The following is a 15,102-nucleotide window of genomic DNA, read 5'->3' on the forward strand; positions in this document are numbered from 1 at the left end:
CGCCTACACTCACTTGGCGACGGTTCCGAATGCCGTCGCGGAAAGGGGTTAAAAACCGTTTGTTAGGACCGACGCGTACCCGTGCAGTGATGTGCATTCCCAAGAGGGCCCAGAGATACCTCTCCGATACACGGAGTGACAAATCCTAATCTCGATCTATGCCAACTCAACAAACACCATCGGAGACACCTGTAGAGCATCTTTATAATCACCCAGTTACGTCGTGACATTTGATAGCACACAAGGTGTTCCTCCGGTATTCGGTAGTTGCATAATCTCATAGTCATAGGAACATGTATAAGTCATGAAGAAAGCAATAGCAATAAAGTAAACGATCATAGTGCTAAGCTAACAGATGGGTCTAGTCCATCACATCATTCTCTAATGATGTGATCCCGTTCATCAGATGACAACACATGTCTATGGCTAGGAAACTTAACCATCTTTGATTAACGAGCTAGTCAAGTAGAGGCATACTAGGGACACTCTGTTTTTCTATGTATTCACACATGTACTAAGTTTCCAGTTAATACAATTCTAGCATGAATAATAAACATTTATCATGATATAAGGAAATATAAGTAACAACTTTATTATTGCCTCTAGGGCATATTTCCTTCAAACCTGGTTTAAACAATGGCGTGATGAGTGTAAAAACACACTTATCAACCGCCTCAAACTTAAACCTTGATCGTCCTTGAGCAACAAAGAGTGAAACCCAAATCGTAAGGAACTTTGTTGCTTAAACCAAAATAACGAGAAGGTTTTGGTTCACTTGTGATCGATACGTCTAGATAACCCTGCGCTTCTTTACCGAAAACTTAGTATAGTTGTAGCGGTAGCATGGTTATTATGCAAGTGTTGGCGAGGCAAAGATAATCAACACAAAGCTCTTGTTCATCTAGAAAAATAATAGAGTACATGTCATTCTATTTCCTCTAGTTAACACTTGCTTGTCACCGGGAACACACAGAAGAGTATTTTCTTTCTTGATCAATGAAAACATAAATTACGGGAGTGAAAGGTATGTAAAGACAACATGTACTAGAATAATTGATAATTCCCATGAGTGTATCCTTAGCAAGGTCTCACGCATTTATTTCAATCGTTGCTTACCGAAACTTCGTTGTCTAGTGACAGAACCAAAGAAATGATACATGCGTAGAGTTTCGCTATGACTTAAGTTTAAGTACTATGGACCAATGTGTTGTGTTTTTCAAGCTCTTGCGATCAATACTTGTTTATTGCCACTTACACACTCTGCAAGAGAAAGCCCAATAATATTCTTTGTAGTGTTACACTACGAACGTTAACAACTCATAGCCGAAATCCAAGGCGAAACTCAGGTGGGTCATTCATTGCCCAATGGAGTTCTCGGCATAACATCAAAAGAGGTGACGAAATCACATTTACACATGTGAACACGCATATAGTGACAAGGACATGGCACCAGCGAGAAGTTGAAGCACCATGTATAGAAATGTAAACCAGATTTTTGACATAATCTCGATCACCTTTCAACTATGTTCTTCTAGAAAACTCTATCCGTAAGTACTACTAAATCTATCAAAATTAACACTAAGGGGTTGAGTATCACTAATATCATCTTCTCTACAATTTTTTCTCAACACCTAGTCTTTCTAGAGACTTTCCCATATGCATGTTTATTATTTGTTAACATCACCTTCTTTTTTAAACAAGTCACAACATAAGTCTTGGTAGAGCAAATGTTCTAAATTATTTATCTACCCGAACAAAACCTTTGTTTTAACCATCAAGACCTACTCCCACTTGAATACTTCACACATGCTACTACTACAACCATTCTAAGTCATTTAAGTGACCACTTTGGCCTTCAAAGCAAGGTTGAGCTTCTTCACTCGATGGACACAAGCGAGAGAATTGTTGGCGGTCTTGCCCAAGATTCTCAGGGAGATGAACTCATCCAACACATCATTGGACGACATGGTATGGAAGTACAGTCTTTGGTGAATCACAGAAGAAGTGCTCTTGTTGGAAGTCATGATCGCCTTAAGAAACTTGCGCTTGATCGAACTGTCATCCATGCCCCTGCTCCCATTATCCCTTGGAGAGACTGCAAGATCCATCAACGTACTATAAAGCTCTTCTGGGGTCTCATCCTTGTTCATGACAAACTCATTGGCTTCATCTTGAATGCCATGAAACTTGGAGCATTGAATGCTTGAGTTGTCATTCAACAAAGTGTTCAGGTGGTCTCAAGCATCCTTTACGGTCACAAAGGGACAGATGTGGGGAAGATGCTCGGATGACAGAGGTTTCTGAATGATGAACAAAATAAACACATTGAGTTTCTTGCCCACTTCTTCTCTTGGAGTAAGTTTCTTGGATTGTAGGGTTTGAACCCTTATTCAATGATTCTCCCAATTTGAGTCGAAGAACTACTAATATGAGACTTCATAAGCAAAACCCAGTAAGTAAAATTAGAAGTATCTAATTGAGGAGGCATGTCGAGGTGAGTGATACGAGGCGAGGGAACCGGGCCACCATACACAATTGGTGGGGAGTAACGCGGAATGAGCACCCGACCCATTTTTCCCTTGTGAAGGTTCATGCGTCAAACCATTATCCCCCTCCTTGGAGGAGTTAGCATCCAATTCCAATGGAATAACATCCACTAATTTTCTCGGAAGTAGTGATGGTTTTAGACATGCCTAATAGGAATTTATCCAACATGTCTTGTACTTTGTCCACCATAGATGTATTAAGTGAAGTCATTGTTTCATTTAGCTCATCTCGAGTGATCAAAGTACTAGCCACGTCAGCAAGGATTTCGCCTTTCCATTCCTCTATGGCAACCATAATCTTTAGGCGATCAAGCCCTTCATAAAGAGAAGAGGATCTGATATCAATTGAAATGATCAAGATGATTGACTAGAGGGGTGGGGGTGGGGTGAATATGAGACCAACATTTCTTCCAATTTTAGGGAAACAACAACAAAATAGGTTGTCTAGATAAGCGACTGGATGAACAACCTACATGACAAGCTCAACTACAACAACAAGTTAGTAAAGATACAAATTAAAGAAAGCTTGTAATGAATAAGTGGAGATAAGAAGTAGCCACAAGTAAGACGTTGACGTAGTTCACCAAGCACCACAATGGCTCACCCTATTCTCCTCGCGCCCTCACATAATGTAAGGTGTCATGATTCCACTATGCGGTGCCTTTGAAAGGCAGCGACCAGAATCTTTACAATCAAGGTTGAGGCAGACTGCACAACTTAATTGGAGGCTCCAACACCAAATGGATTGTGGTTTCGAGATGACCTATTCCATCTAGGGTGCATAAACACCCAACAGTAACAAGATCCATAGGAGAAAGTAGAGGGGTGTCAAATTTCCTTTGTTGGAAGTCTAGAAATAGGTCGTCTCCCTCAAATCCTAGAAAATCAACAAGTTTGAGTTGCTAGAGAGCGAGATCAGGCAAGATTTCGCTTTTGGCAACAATGGAGGAGAGAAAGAGGCAAGAGGTAAGAACAAAGGAGGAAGAAGCTCCTCCTTATATAGCTCTCCCAAATCCAACCATTATGTCAAGTTTTTGAACTAAGTGCTAGTATCAACTAGATAGCTCCACCAAAGGTCCCTTCAAGTTGCAACGCGAAAGCTGAGCGGTACTATTGCTCCAAATTGTAGTAGTACTGGCTATATGAAAATAGCCAGTATTATCATAGCAGTGTCGCCTTGGTGCCAGTGTCTAGACAGTGGGAATTGCCCCCTAGTTGGACCGACGCTATGCTCCATTGAAAGATCGTGGATGTCGCCTAGAGGGGGTGAATAGGTGTTTTAAAATAATTACGGTTTAGGCTTGAACAAATGTGGAATAAACCTAGCGGTTAATTTGCCAAGAACAAAACCTAAAACAACTAGGCTCACCTATGTGCACCAACAACTTATGCTAAGAAAGATAAGCAACCATGTGATAGCAAGATATATGACAAGAAACAATATGGCTATCACAAAGTAAAGTGCATAAGTAAAGGGCTCGGGTAAGAGATAACCGAGGCACGAGGAGACGATGATGTATCCCGAAGTTCACACCCTTGCGGATGCTAATCTCTGTTTGGAGCGGTGTGGAGGCACAATGCTCCCCAAGAAGCCACTAGGGCCACCGTAATCTCCTCACGCCCTCGCACAATGCAAGATGCCGTGATTCCACTAAGGGACTCTTGAGGGCGGTCACCGAACCCGTACAAATGGCAACCCTTGGGGGTGGTCACCGAACCCGTACACTTTGGCAACCCTTGGGGGCGGTCACCGGTACCCGTCAAATTGCTCGGGGCGATCTCCACAACCTAATTGAAGACCCCGACGCTTGCCCGGAGCTTTACACCACAATGATTGAGCTTCGAACAACACCAACTGTCTAGGGCGCCAAGGCACCCAAGAGGAACAAGCTCTAGGGTGCCCAAACACCCAAGAGTAATAAGCTTCTCAAACTTCACTTCCACGTATCACCGTGGAGAGCTCAAACCGATGCACCAAATGCAATGGCAAGGGCACACGGAGTGCCCAAGTCCTTCTCTCTCAAATCCCACCAGAGCAACTAATGCTAGGGAGGAAAATGAGAGGAAGAACAAGAAGGAGAACACCAAGAACTCCAAGATCTAGATCCAAGGGGTTCCCCTCACATAGAGGAGAAAGTGATTGGTGGAAATGTGGATCTAGATCTCCTCTCTCTTTTCCCTCAAAAACTAGCAAGAATCCATGGAGGGATTGAGAGTTAGCAAGCTCGAAGAAGGTCAACAATGGGGGAAGAACATGAGCTCAAAGGATAAAGTTCAATGGGGAAGAAGACCCCCTTTTATAGGAGGGGGAAAATCCAACCGTTATGTGCTCAGCCCGCACACGAGCGGTACTACCGCTCCTGGTCCCGGTACAACCGGGACTCACAGTACACGTGCAGAACCCTACCAGGCGGTACAACCGGGCGACCAGGCGGTAGCACCGGTTGAGAAGAACAACCGGACCAACTGGGCCACCACCGCCCGAGTACCGCATCAAAACAGAGGCCTGACCGGTACTAGGGCGGTGCCTGGCCGGAACAACCGCCCAAGACTTTGCTGAGCAAGTTGGCGGTACCACCGCCCGGAAGCAGCGGTACAACGGCTGAGAGCTCCAAGCGGTACTACCGCTGGGGCACGCGGTACTACCGCTGGGACCAGACAAAAACCACTCTCAAGAAAACCAGAACTGCCATAACTTCTGCAAATGAGCTCCGAATTGAGCAAACTCAAGCTTGTTGGAAACAAGACGACGAGTAGCATCAAAACAGCGAATGGTTATAGTAAGAAGAGGCAGGGGAGGTATGCCTAACAAATAGAGGAGTGAAACCTCCAACCGAGAAGAACCGGCAAAACCTCCAACATCGAAAACATCATAAAAGATGCATGCGAACTCCGTTTTCGATGAACTCAAGCTTGTCATCAAGATGACCATAAGCTCTAAGACTCACAAATGGAACCAAACAAGAACCAAGAAAGATGATGCAAGGATGCAATGGTTTGAGCTCTCGACTAATGATACGATCAAGCTACTCTCTAGAGAGCCCCCCTTGATAGTACGACAAACGATCCTACAACCCGGTCTCCCAACTACCACTATGAGACTGGTAAAATAGAAAACCTATCAAGGGCAAACCTTTGCCTTGCACATGGTCCACTTGAGCTAGATGATGACGATCTTGACTCCCTCAAGTTGGACCACCTTTCTTGATTGTGTTGACTCGATGAAGACTAGTTGATTGCTCCCCCATACTCCACTATGGGTGAGCCACTCTTCCGCACATATTCACAAGTCCATTATCACCACAAAGGATGGCAAGCTTCAAGAATTTGATCTCTTCGTGATGCTCCACTTGAACTTGCACACCGCAACCTAACCCCACAACGAACTCTCACGAAGACCATGGGTTAGTGCACAAAGCGTAATTGACAATTCTTACCATACCATGGGATCACTTGATCCCTCTCGGTACATCTTCTGCGCTTTGTGAGTTGATCAACTTGATTCACTCTTGACTTAGTCTTGATCAACCTTGAACCTTTCCAATTCTCTTCATTTGGATGATGTCTTGAAGGTAGACATGAATGATCACACAATCTTCTTCTTCAAGACATGCTTGCAATAAGCTCAACTCTCACATGACCAATCTTTGGATAATTCCTTGAATAACACCTTGGTCGACACAAACTCTCCTTGAAATCAACACATGTACTCCAAGAAAAGCCTATGGACAAACCCTTCAAATATAACTCAAGGCAACCATTAGTCCATAGAGATTGTCATCAATTACCAAAACCAAACATGGGGGCACCGCATGTTCTTTCATCCGTAGTGCCGCTCCTACGAAGGGAGCGGTACTTCCATACCAGAGTGCGGTATTATCAACCACTATCCTAGTTGTAGCATAATGGACAGAGTAACACTACCTCTCTGGACGCTGATAGTGTTGGCTATTGAAAAATAGTCGGTACTACCGTGGTGTTACCGCCTAACAACCGCTGCCCAAACAAGGAGGGATCACCTCTGGGCGGTAGTAGGTCCGATACTTGGAGTGGTAGTGTCGCTCCAACATGGGAGTGGTACCGCCACTTTAGTACATAGTACTAACGCCCTGGGTGCCAACAGAGTACTACTCCCGCAAGAGGAGCGATACTACCGCAAGGCACAATAGTACTACCGGGTGTACAAAGACAACATCATGGTAGAATCTAAGACTCTCCTCGAAACTGATGGGAAGGTAATGTGGGTGCAATATATGTTGTGTGTTCGTGTTTTATTCCACCCACACCTCTAACGCGGACACCCCCTCTTAATACACATCTCCTACAACCATAGACACAAAAGCGTTAAAACCCGTGTCTTCAATATTTTCTTTCTACAGGGGTACCTAACCGTCTTGTGCCACTATTGAATATGCATGTGTACTTCAAACACACGATTAGTCCTCAAATTGTGTGGTCATCAACACCAAAACCATTTAGGGAGGGAAATGCCCTTTCAAAGGTGACACAGGAGTTGTCCGGTCACATTTACTAATTACACAAATCCAATAAACTAAAACTCATTGCACAACCATCACTACTAGGGAAAACGTTATACACAGAACTTTAGCAGTAACACTTGTTAAAAGAGCTACTGCTAGACAACAGTAGCGCGTGCAAAATAAGCGCGCTGCAGATGGACATATATCAGTAGCGCGTCTCACCTAAAACTCGCTAATACTAAAATTCCAATCACTTAGCCGATGGGCTACACATAGTAGTTCAGTAGGGTTTAGTTTTTGAATTGAGTTTGTTTAACTAGATGTTAATTAGGGCAGTAGGGTTTAGTTTAGAGTAAAGTTTAGTTCAGTAGTTAACTAAATATAATCTATATTTGGTTTTTGAATTGAGTTTGATAGAGCATGAGATTTGTGTAGATTTTCTTGAAGTGTCAAACGCTAGGACATGCAAATTTGAAGTGGTCAGGATATATGCAAATTCCTCAATTGTGTTTGCCCATGTTTCGATTGTGCCCAAGCGGCCTTTTGTTGTTTCCAGGGAATGAAGCTGAGTGGCCTATGTTTTGCCGGAATGTTGATTCATTTCCGTTCCGGCAAATTTCAGGTTCTTGATTTGTCCACTTTTTAGCAAAGATCATGCCAAAATTTTCTGTGAATTTCGGCATGGCTTGTGCTACAAACTAGGACATATCGAGTGCCTAGGATTTGCCGCACCAGGAAGGAGTTAACGTTCCTACAAAATATAGGCCTTTTGTATGTCATTATTCATTTTATTAGGTCTAGAATTAATTTACTAGATTTAATCTTAGGAAACATGGCTAGCAACGATGAAGGACAGGGTTCTGGTGATTGCGACGATGTCTACCTGGCGGCAGACGAATTTTTGAGCCTTGCCGACGATCAACCGATGTTGCTGGGCCCACCGATCGCATCGGGGACTGAGACCGACACGCAGACCGGCGCTGAGACTGAGACCGGCGCTGCCTCGGGGAGCGGAGCCGGTATAGAACCGAAAGCAAAGATGCGATGGCTTCCTAACAAGCACACCCACGAGCATGCAGTTAGGTATGAACATCAACACCTTGCCCACTCCATTAGTCGCTGGTGACGTCGCCATAGATGAGGATGAGGATGAGGATGACACTCAAGAGTATGTCTATACTGGCGCCTACTTAGGGGTTGAGCGTCATGAGTCGGTGCCTGAATTGCCGCCTCTGGAGTCTGAACGTATTATGGACAACCTTCGGGTAGTAAAGAAGTCTAGGAAGAGACCGAGGAAAGGCAAAAAAGCTGCTTCTGTGATCTAGCCACCTCAGCAGCCTCGGGTTCAAGACCGTATAGATATCCCCTGTGCGGCAAAATGGCATATCCCCGGACAACCAATCCTACCTGAAGCAGCGCTGCGGGCCAGATTTGGCGATTTAAGGAGACTTCATGACGATGTGCTGCGGATAGAGAAATGCCTCATCGCCTCAAAAAATCCAGGATACCCACTCTACGTGGTTAACGTGCCGCGGGGATTGTCATACGTCGACACATTCCCCGCGGAGAAGTTCTTCCTTCGATTCGATTACATCTTCAACATGTTTCACTTGAAGAAGCTGGATTTTGCGTTTGTCCGCCTTTATGCTTTGCACATGAACTACCTCATCGGGGTTGAGCAGATACCTTATATCTGTGTTGCTGACCCGTACTTCATGCACGAGACCTTCTTGGGAGCCAACGCAAAGCATTGTGAATACGCGAGGGAATACATCATCAATTTCTTGCTCACCAATAAGGACAAGGAGACGATTCCCGTGCCTTATCATCCCATGTAAGTCATCCGCGCGGATATCCTTCCTTTGATTTCAATCATTCATTTGCACGGTGGAGGCTAACTAATTTGAGGTGCACTTATTTTGCGCAGCGGCGGGCGCGCCGTCCTCATCATCCTCTACCCCCGATACTCCCACGCTCTTTACTTGGACTCATCGAAGAACATTAAAAAAAAGGATTACACCCACATCAAGTCTGTTCTCGACAGTGCTATGTTTTACTACGACGCGCGGGGTGGAGAGGTCAAGGACAAGAAGAAAAAGGACGGCAGGCCCGCCTTCAACCATAAGACCGACTTCTGCTGCATCCAGCAACCGAGTGATTATCTTAATGATGGATTCTATGTCTTACACCAGATGCTGGAGTACAGACGGGATCACCAGAACCTTCGCATGTCACCTACATCCGGCGATGCCCATATTCTGCAATGGGCAAAGAACTTAGGATCATCGATTTCGAGCTGAGTTCTATCACATCCAGCGCGAACTTGCCCAAATCATCATGAAGGAGGTCGTCGAAAAAATAGGGATGTTCTACGAAGAGGGACAAATGTCGCAGGAAGACGTCCGAACACGCGTAGCCACTCAGCGTCTCAACCTGAAGCCTTTCACTAAGCTCGGGGACTATCTCCCTGATTTGGATGGATGGCACGACATGGAGTGATTGTCGATATATGACAATGTGTCCGTTTAGTCCATACTACCTGTATGACGAAACTTTGAATTATGCACGACGAAAATTTATTTGTGATGTAATTAAACCATCCTCCTCGACTAGCGAAGATCACTCTAGTTAGGGCATTTTGGGTATGATGAACTTTGTTATTTATGCTTATGATATGTTGCTTCTATTTTTGCCAAGTCTGTCTCTTTCTGTTGCTCAACTATATATGTTGCATATCATCGACTCATGTGACGATGCAGGTGTATAGATCATCGATGACGAAGAAGTGCTATGTCAGGAGTATACGACGAGTGGCCGGAATGTCAGGCCCAGGTGTACCGGTTTCCGGTTTCCGAGCGACAACCAGTAGTTAGTTTAGGTTCACGCAAAGTGATAGCTCTTCTCGCGTATATCATTGTTTAGATGGATGACGATGTAGTTGCAAGTAATCAAGATTTGTATCGCTATTTTCGAGATGATGACGAGAGACCATTTTGTGTTGGATGATGATTATGATGATGACATGATTTGATGAGACTATTTGCATGTATATGCTATGATTACATTTATATGTGTATCATATGCTAAAGATTATTGTATAAAGCCTATTCAAATACAAAACAAATATGCAGAACAAAAACTACTAAAATTAGCAGTAGCGAGTGAAGAAAAGTTAGCAGCAGCGCTACAATAGCAGTAGCGTGTCCAGGCAAAAAGTGCTAGAGCTATTAGCAGTAGCGATCTTCCACGAAGCGCGCTGCTGCTACACTTGTATAGCAGTAGCGCGGGTGCGCACACGCTACTGCTACGAGTTAGCTGTAGCGCCGGTCCCCGCGCTACTGATATACCTAGAACCCGCACTGCTGCTAGCCTTTTCCCTAATAGTGCATAACCACCAGAAAAATAAAAACAAGGTGTAGGGAGGGAAACCTGTTGGTCCTTTATATATGAATCATTTGTGAACTTTTGTGGTAGATGAAACGAGCTACTTCGTCCGTCTAGGTGTATAGGGAGCGCGCGTAGTTTTAGGTCATCGATTTTACTAACTAAATACTATTGGTTATATGTCATCAAAAGTATATCATCAGATTCATATGTGGATGTAGTTTTTAAACATATCTTATCACATATAATACATATCTAATTAGCTAGCTAAATTATCGACATAGAACTACGCGCACTACGCGCATGCAATTAGTACTCAAAATCTCTCTACCTCATAATTCTCCCCAAAGAAGACCATATATATAGACATCCATTTTCCAGTCCATAAGAAAACTTGCTTCACTAATTGAATGAAATTTTTTGTTTTTGCCACTCTAGATTTTACCAATTTTCCTTATGCCACTCTAGATTTTGACATTTCACTTTTGCCACTCTTAGTTTTTGACAATTATTACAATTGCCATTCCCGTGGCAAAGGCAAAATTTTCAGAGTGACAATTATGATACATTTCAAAAGCCAAGAGTGGCAAAAATGAAATAATTTTTTTTGCCATGAAATGGCAATTGTGATAATTGTTAAAAGCTAAGAGTGGCAAAAGTGAAATGTCAAAATCTAGAACGGCATAAAAAATTGGCAAAATCTAGAGCGGTAAAAACATTTTTTTTTCTTATTTGATTGACTTCTCAATACTTGGCCTTCACGGTACTTTTTGGCTAGGATAGAAGTTTGCTTGCCAAAGGACGCTTGCATGCCAAGCTTGCTCGGTTGAGAGTTTGACCGTTGATCGAGATGTCTACTACCATGAGCCAACACGTTATCCTTCACAAGTTTCTCTAGAGACACGTGGTTTCACAGCAAAGAAAAGTCGGACACCGCTGATATCCTCCTCTCTGACTGAACGGGCCAACCAACTACAACCGGCCGTAGGCCCAGGCGGCAGAGCGAAGCGAGCCCTACAGCAAAGGCCCGGCCCAACTCGCGCGCCAGGGAAACCCTAATCCCCCCGGAGCTATAAGGCGCCGCCAGCGCCGCATTCCCCAAACCCTTGCGCCACAACCAGACCGGAGGAGGAGGAGAGCGGCGGCGAAGATGGTGTCGCTGAAGCTGCAGAAGCGCCTGGCCTCGAGCGTCCTCAAGTGCGGCAAGGGCAAGGTCTGGCTCGACCCCAATGAGGTCAACGAGATCTCCATGGCCAACTCCCGTAAGCGCCTCCCCCTCTCCCTCGCTCGTCGCGCGGCTCGATAAATCTCGCGTGTTTCGTAGATCTGTGGCCGAGGCGGCGACCCGCGAGGTTTAGGTCGTTCGAGGCGGGTAGAGCGCTGCTTGCTTGTGCTGCTCCTTCTCATAGATCGGATGAACGGCCTCGTGTTCTTCGGGTAGCTGAGTATTTAGACGAAACATCATGTGGCTGACCGCTCTATGGGTTTGATTTTGTGCTGAGCTGCCGTGATAGCTATGTGGCTGTGATGTGCCACTTTGACGGCGTTTCAGATAGCGGATGAATCGGCGATTCATGTAGGTGCTTCGTCTAGATTGAGCCTACACGCATGCTCTCAACATATGTTGCGTAGTTTACGCATCTTGCAGTGTATTTAGTTTTAAATTCACTGGCTTGTATGCGTAAATTGCTGAATTTGATATTATGAATCCATATTGGTACCATGTATATGGGGCAGTGTATGGGGGTGTCTTCTTGTGATGAATAGGTTTCCTCTACGGGGCACTGGTAAACTGCAAAACATGTACAGCAAGAGTTCGAACCAGGTTTTAGAAATCCTGCTTGCACTTGTAAAGCCTACTAACCTGTCCATAGAACAAGTTGAGTCATCAGGAACATGTTCTCCATTAGCCTAACCTCCTAAAGTTATTCTACTGCTGAAGCTAAGAGAGTTGCTTGTTCTGATGTTCCTTTACCTAGCTGGTTTCAGTGTTCATTTATCTTCATGTGCCTTAACCCAATACACCATTGTTAATTATACTGAAACAGGTTGCTCTGTTAGCCTAAACCATGATAACTCCACTTAAATGTTCTTCCGGTGACAGAGTAGCTGCTTTAGGTGTTCCTTTACCTTTGTAATTCATGTACCAGCAGTCTTGTCTATTAAGGTTTAATTGTTGCTTCATTTTGTGAATGTTAATCTTGTGGACCTAGCTCCTTATGATGTTCCTTGGTTTGTATTAATAAACACGTAGTTCACATGCACTTAATTGTCAGTGTATTGCAATCGCATACATTCTTCTGTTTTATGTTTGTTTATAATAGGCTGTTCTTGTGTTTGTTTTAACTCTTATTTGTGTGTAATTTGTACCTGTACTGTTGTTTCAATCCATTGGAGCTCTTCATTCTGCATTATGATGTTTCTATTGATTCATAACTGAGCATAACTGTGATTTATTGTTGGATTAATACTTGCAGGGCAGAACATCCGGAAGCTGGTGAAGGATGGTTTCATCATCAGGAAGCCTCAGAAGATCCACTCCAGGTCTCGTGCAAGGAGGGCACATGAGGCCAAGCAGAAGGGCCGTCACTCTGGATATGGTTAGTAGCTGCAGCTTTAACTGGCATGATAGTATTTGTTATTGTAGATATTTGTGTTGTAACCTGTGATTCTGCTCTCTGCACAGGTAAGCGTAGGGGTACCAGGGAGGCTAGGCTCCCCACCAAGATCCTGTGGATGCGGAGGATGCGTGTCCTGAGGCGCCTTCTGCGCAAGTACCGTGAGGCCAAGAAGATCGACAAGCACATGTACCATGACATGTACCTGAAGGTCAAGGGTAACATGTTCAAGAACAAGAGGGTCCTCATGGAGAGTATCCACAAGTCCAAGGCTGAGAAGGCAAGAGAGAAGACCCTCTCTGACCAGTTTGAGGCCAAGCGCGCCAAGAGCAAGGCAAGCAGGGAGAGGAAGATTGCCAGGAGGGAGGAGAGATTGGCTCAGGTAAGATGATGTTTTCATTTTGCCTGTGAATGAGGTCCTGCATTGTATTCTGTCTGAAATACAAGATGTTTAATTGTTTACACATCTCGTACTCCATCAAAGTGGGCCTTACTATATAGGGGTGGCATTTGCATGTTGATCTCTCTTAACAGACTGTTAAGAGCTGGATGTTGAAGTTGAATATAGTGCTATCATACATGATTGATTTTGCTACTACTGTTGTACAGCAGTGATTTTGTTGTTAGCACAATTTGGCTGACTTGTACTATCTGGCAAACAGGGCCCGAGAGATCATGCACCAGCACCAGCGGCTGCAGCTCCCGCTCAGGCAGCAGCGTAAGTACCTCCAAAAAATTTCTCCACATAGTTGATGTGTTTTCTTCGGTTTATCTTACCTTCTCCGATTTGTATTGTGTTTACAGTGCACCTAAGAAGGCCAAGAAGTGAAGGTCTGATAAGAAGCTTTATCTTTCTGGTAATATCAAGGGTTAGCCTAATTTTGGAACATCAGAAGTTCAGAACTGTTTTCTGTGCAATATCTTGTTTGTGTCAGCGTGTCAGATACCTTAAATATCATATCGTGTTTGTTCTGTTGGATGTTTCAATCAGAGATGCTTATGCAGAGTTTGTTAAACCATTTGGGTTCATGGTATTATATTATGCTTTTGAACCTAACATTCTGTGCGTGCAAATTTACGTGCTCTAATGATTAATTCGTCGTGTAATTCTGGACCCACCCGCTTCAAGATCTATCATCTGTAGATTTATAGTTTATTTATCGAGGAAAGCTGATCCTTGTTGCTTCAAGATCTATCATCTTTAGCCATCGGTTGAGGATCTGTCAAATTATGGGTTTAAATAAATGTAGAGCCTCCATAGTCCACTCAATGTTTGGACTGAAAGTGAGTCGTAATCCATGATTATATGGCATGACTGCACAACATGCTGGTCTTCTCCTCTTGCTCGACCCTGAGCTCCTCGGCGACGGGCCATCCGCTACTCGTCCCTCCATTCCCTCCAGCACGATGGGGACGAGCCCAAGCACGAGCTCCCCTCATCTAGACTGGGTCACGGTGTCGCACCACGGGAACCTGGCTGTCTCCTCCACAATCAACGACGTCCACAGGGGCGGCCGTACACCACCACACGGAGAAGGTGTAGGTGGCGTGGCTGGGCTCGCACTAGAGAGCCCAAGGTTTCTGCTCCAACTAGGACTTTCGTCAAAGATATGTGGAGCTCGAAGACGAGGGCTTTCGTATAACATAGTGTGTACAAAGTTGGTTATGGTAGTAGCTCAAGTCCAATACAATCATTGGAAAGTTGCACAACACGACGATATAATTTGGCTAGATGATGTTTTTGTTTAAGTTGATCTAATTTTTGCTAGTCAATTTTTCCGTTGGCATCCTTAGTAGTTGTAATTGCACATATAGTACTTCCTCCGTTTCGAATTACTTGTCGCAGGTATGGATGTATCTAGATATACTCTAGTTCTAGATACGTCCATTTCTGCGACGAGTAATTTGAAACAGAGGGAGTAGTTCTTAATTGGATATGACCATTGATAAGTTGCGCAACACAGTCATACTAAGTAGTCATACTAAGTTGACCAGATGACGACTCGCGCTCACATTGCTCGTATGAAGTTTTTTGATGCCAACTTTGATGCTATATGGTGTAATTTTAGTACT

General features: G+C 44.2%; 1 protein-coding gene across 1 annotated transcript; it reads left to right on the top strand.

Annotated features, from left to right (window-relative positions):
• Positions 1-11,506: 11,506 nt before the first annotated feature.
• Positions 11,507-14,088, top strand: LOC119353306 (60S ribosomal protein L19-1-like). Its single transcript, XM_037619905.1, has 5 exons — positions 11,507-11,673; positions 12,889-13,011; positions 13,098-13,411; positions 13,692-13,747; positions 13,834-14,088. The coding sequence occupies exons 1-5, from the start codon at positions 11,562-11,564 to the stop codon at positions 13,856-13,858; spliced, it is 630 nt and encodes a 209-aa protein (XP_037475802.1). The 5' UTR covers positions 11,507-11,561; the 3' UTR covers positions 13,859-14,088.
• Positions 14,089-15,102: the final 1,014 nt, after the last annotated feature.

This window comes from Triticum dicoccoides, chromosome 2A (genome assembly GCF_002162155.2).
Source record: "Triticum dicoccoides isolate Atlit2015 ecotype Zavitan chromosome 2A, WEW_v2.0, whole genome shotgun sequence".
Taxonomy (NCBI): domain Eukaryota; kingdom Viridiplantae; phylum Streptophyta; class Magnoliopsida; order Poales; family Poaceae; genus Triticum; species Triticum dicoccoides.

What these genes read in the sequence shown, in the direction of transcription:
- LOC119353306 (XM_037619905.1), top strand. Translation starts at nt 11,562, where the DNA reads ATGGTGTCGCTGAAGCTGCAGAAGCGCCTGGCCTCGAGCGTCCTCAAG. An exon ending in GGGCCGTCACTCTGGATATG is followed by an intron (nt 13,012 to 13,097) that starts GTTAGTAGCTGC and finishes CTCTCTGCACAG; the next exon opens with GTAAGCGTAGGGGTACCAGG. An exon ending in GGGAGGAGAGATTGGCTCAG is followed by an intron (nt 13,412 to 13,691) that starts GTAAGATGATGT and finishes TCTGGCAAACAG; the next exon opens with GGCCCGAGAGATCATGCACC.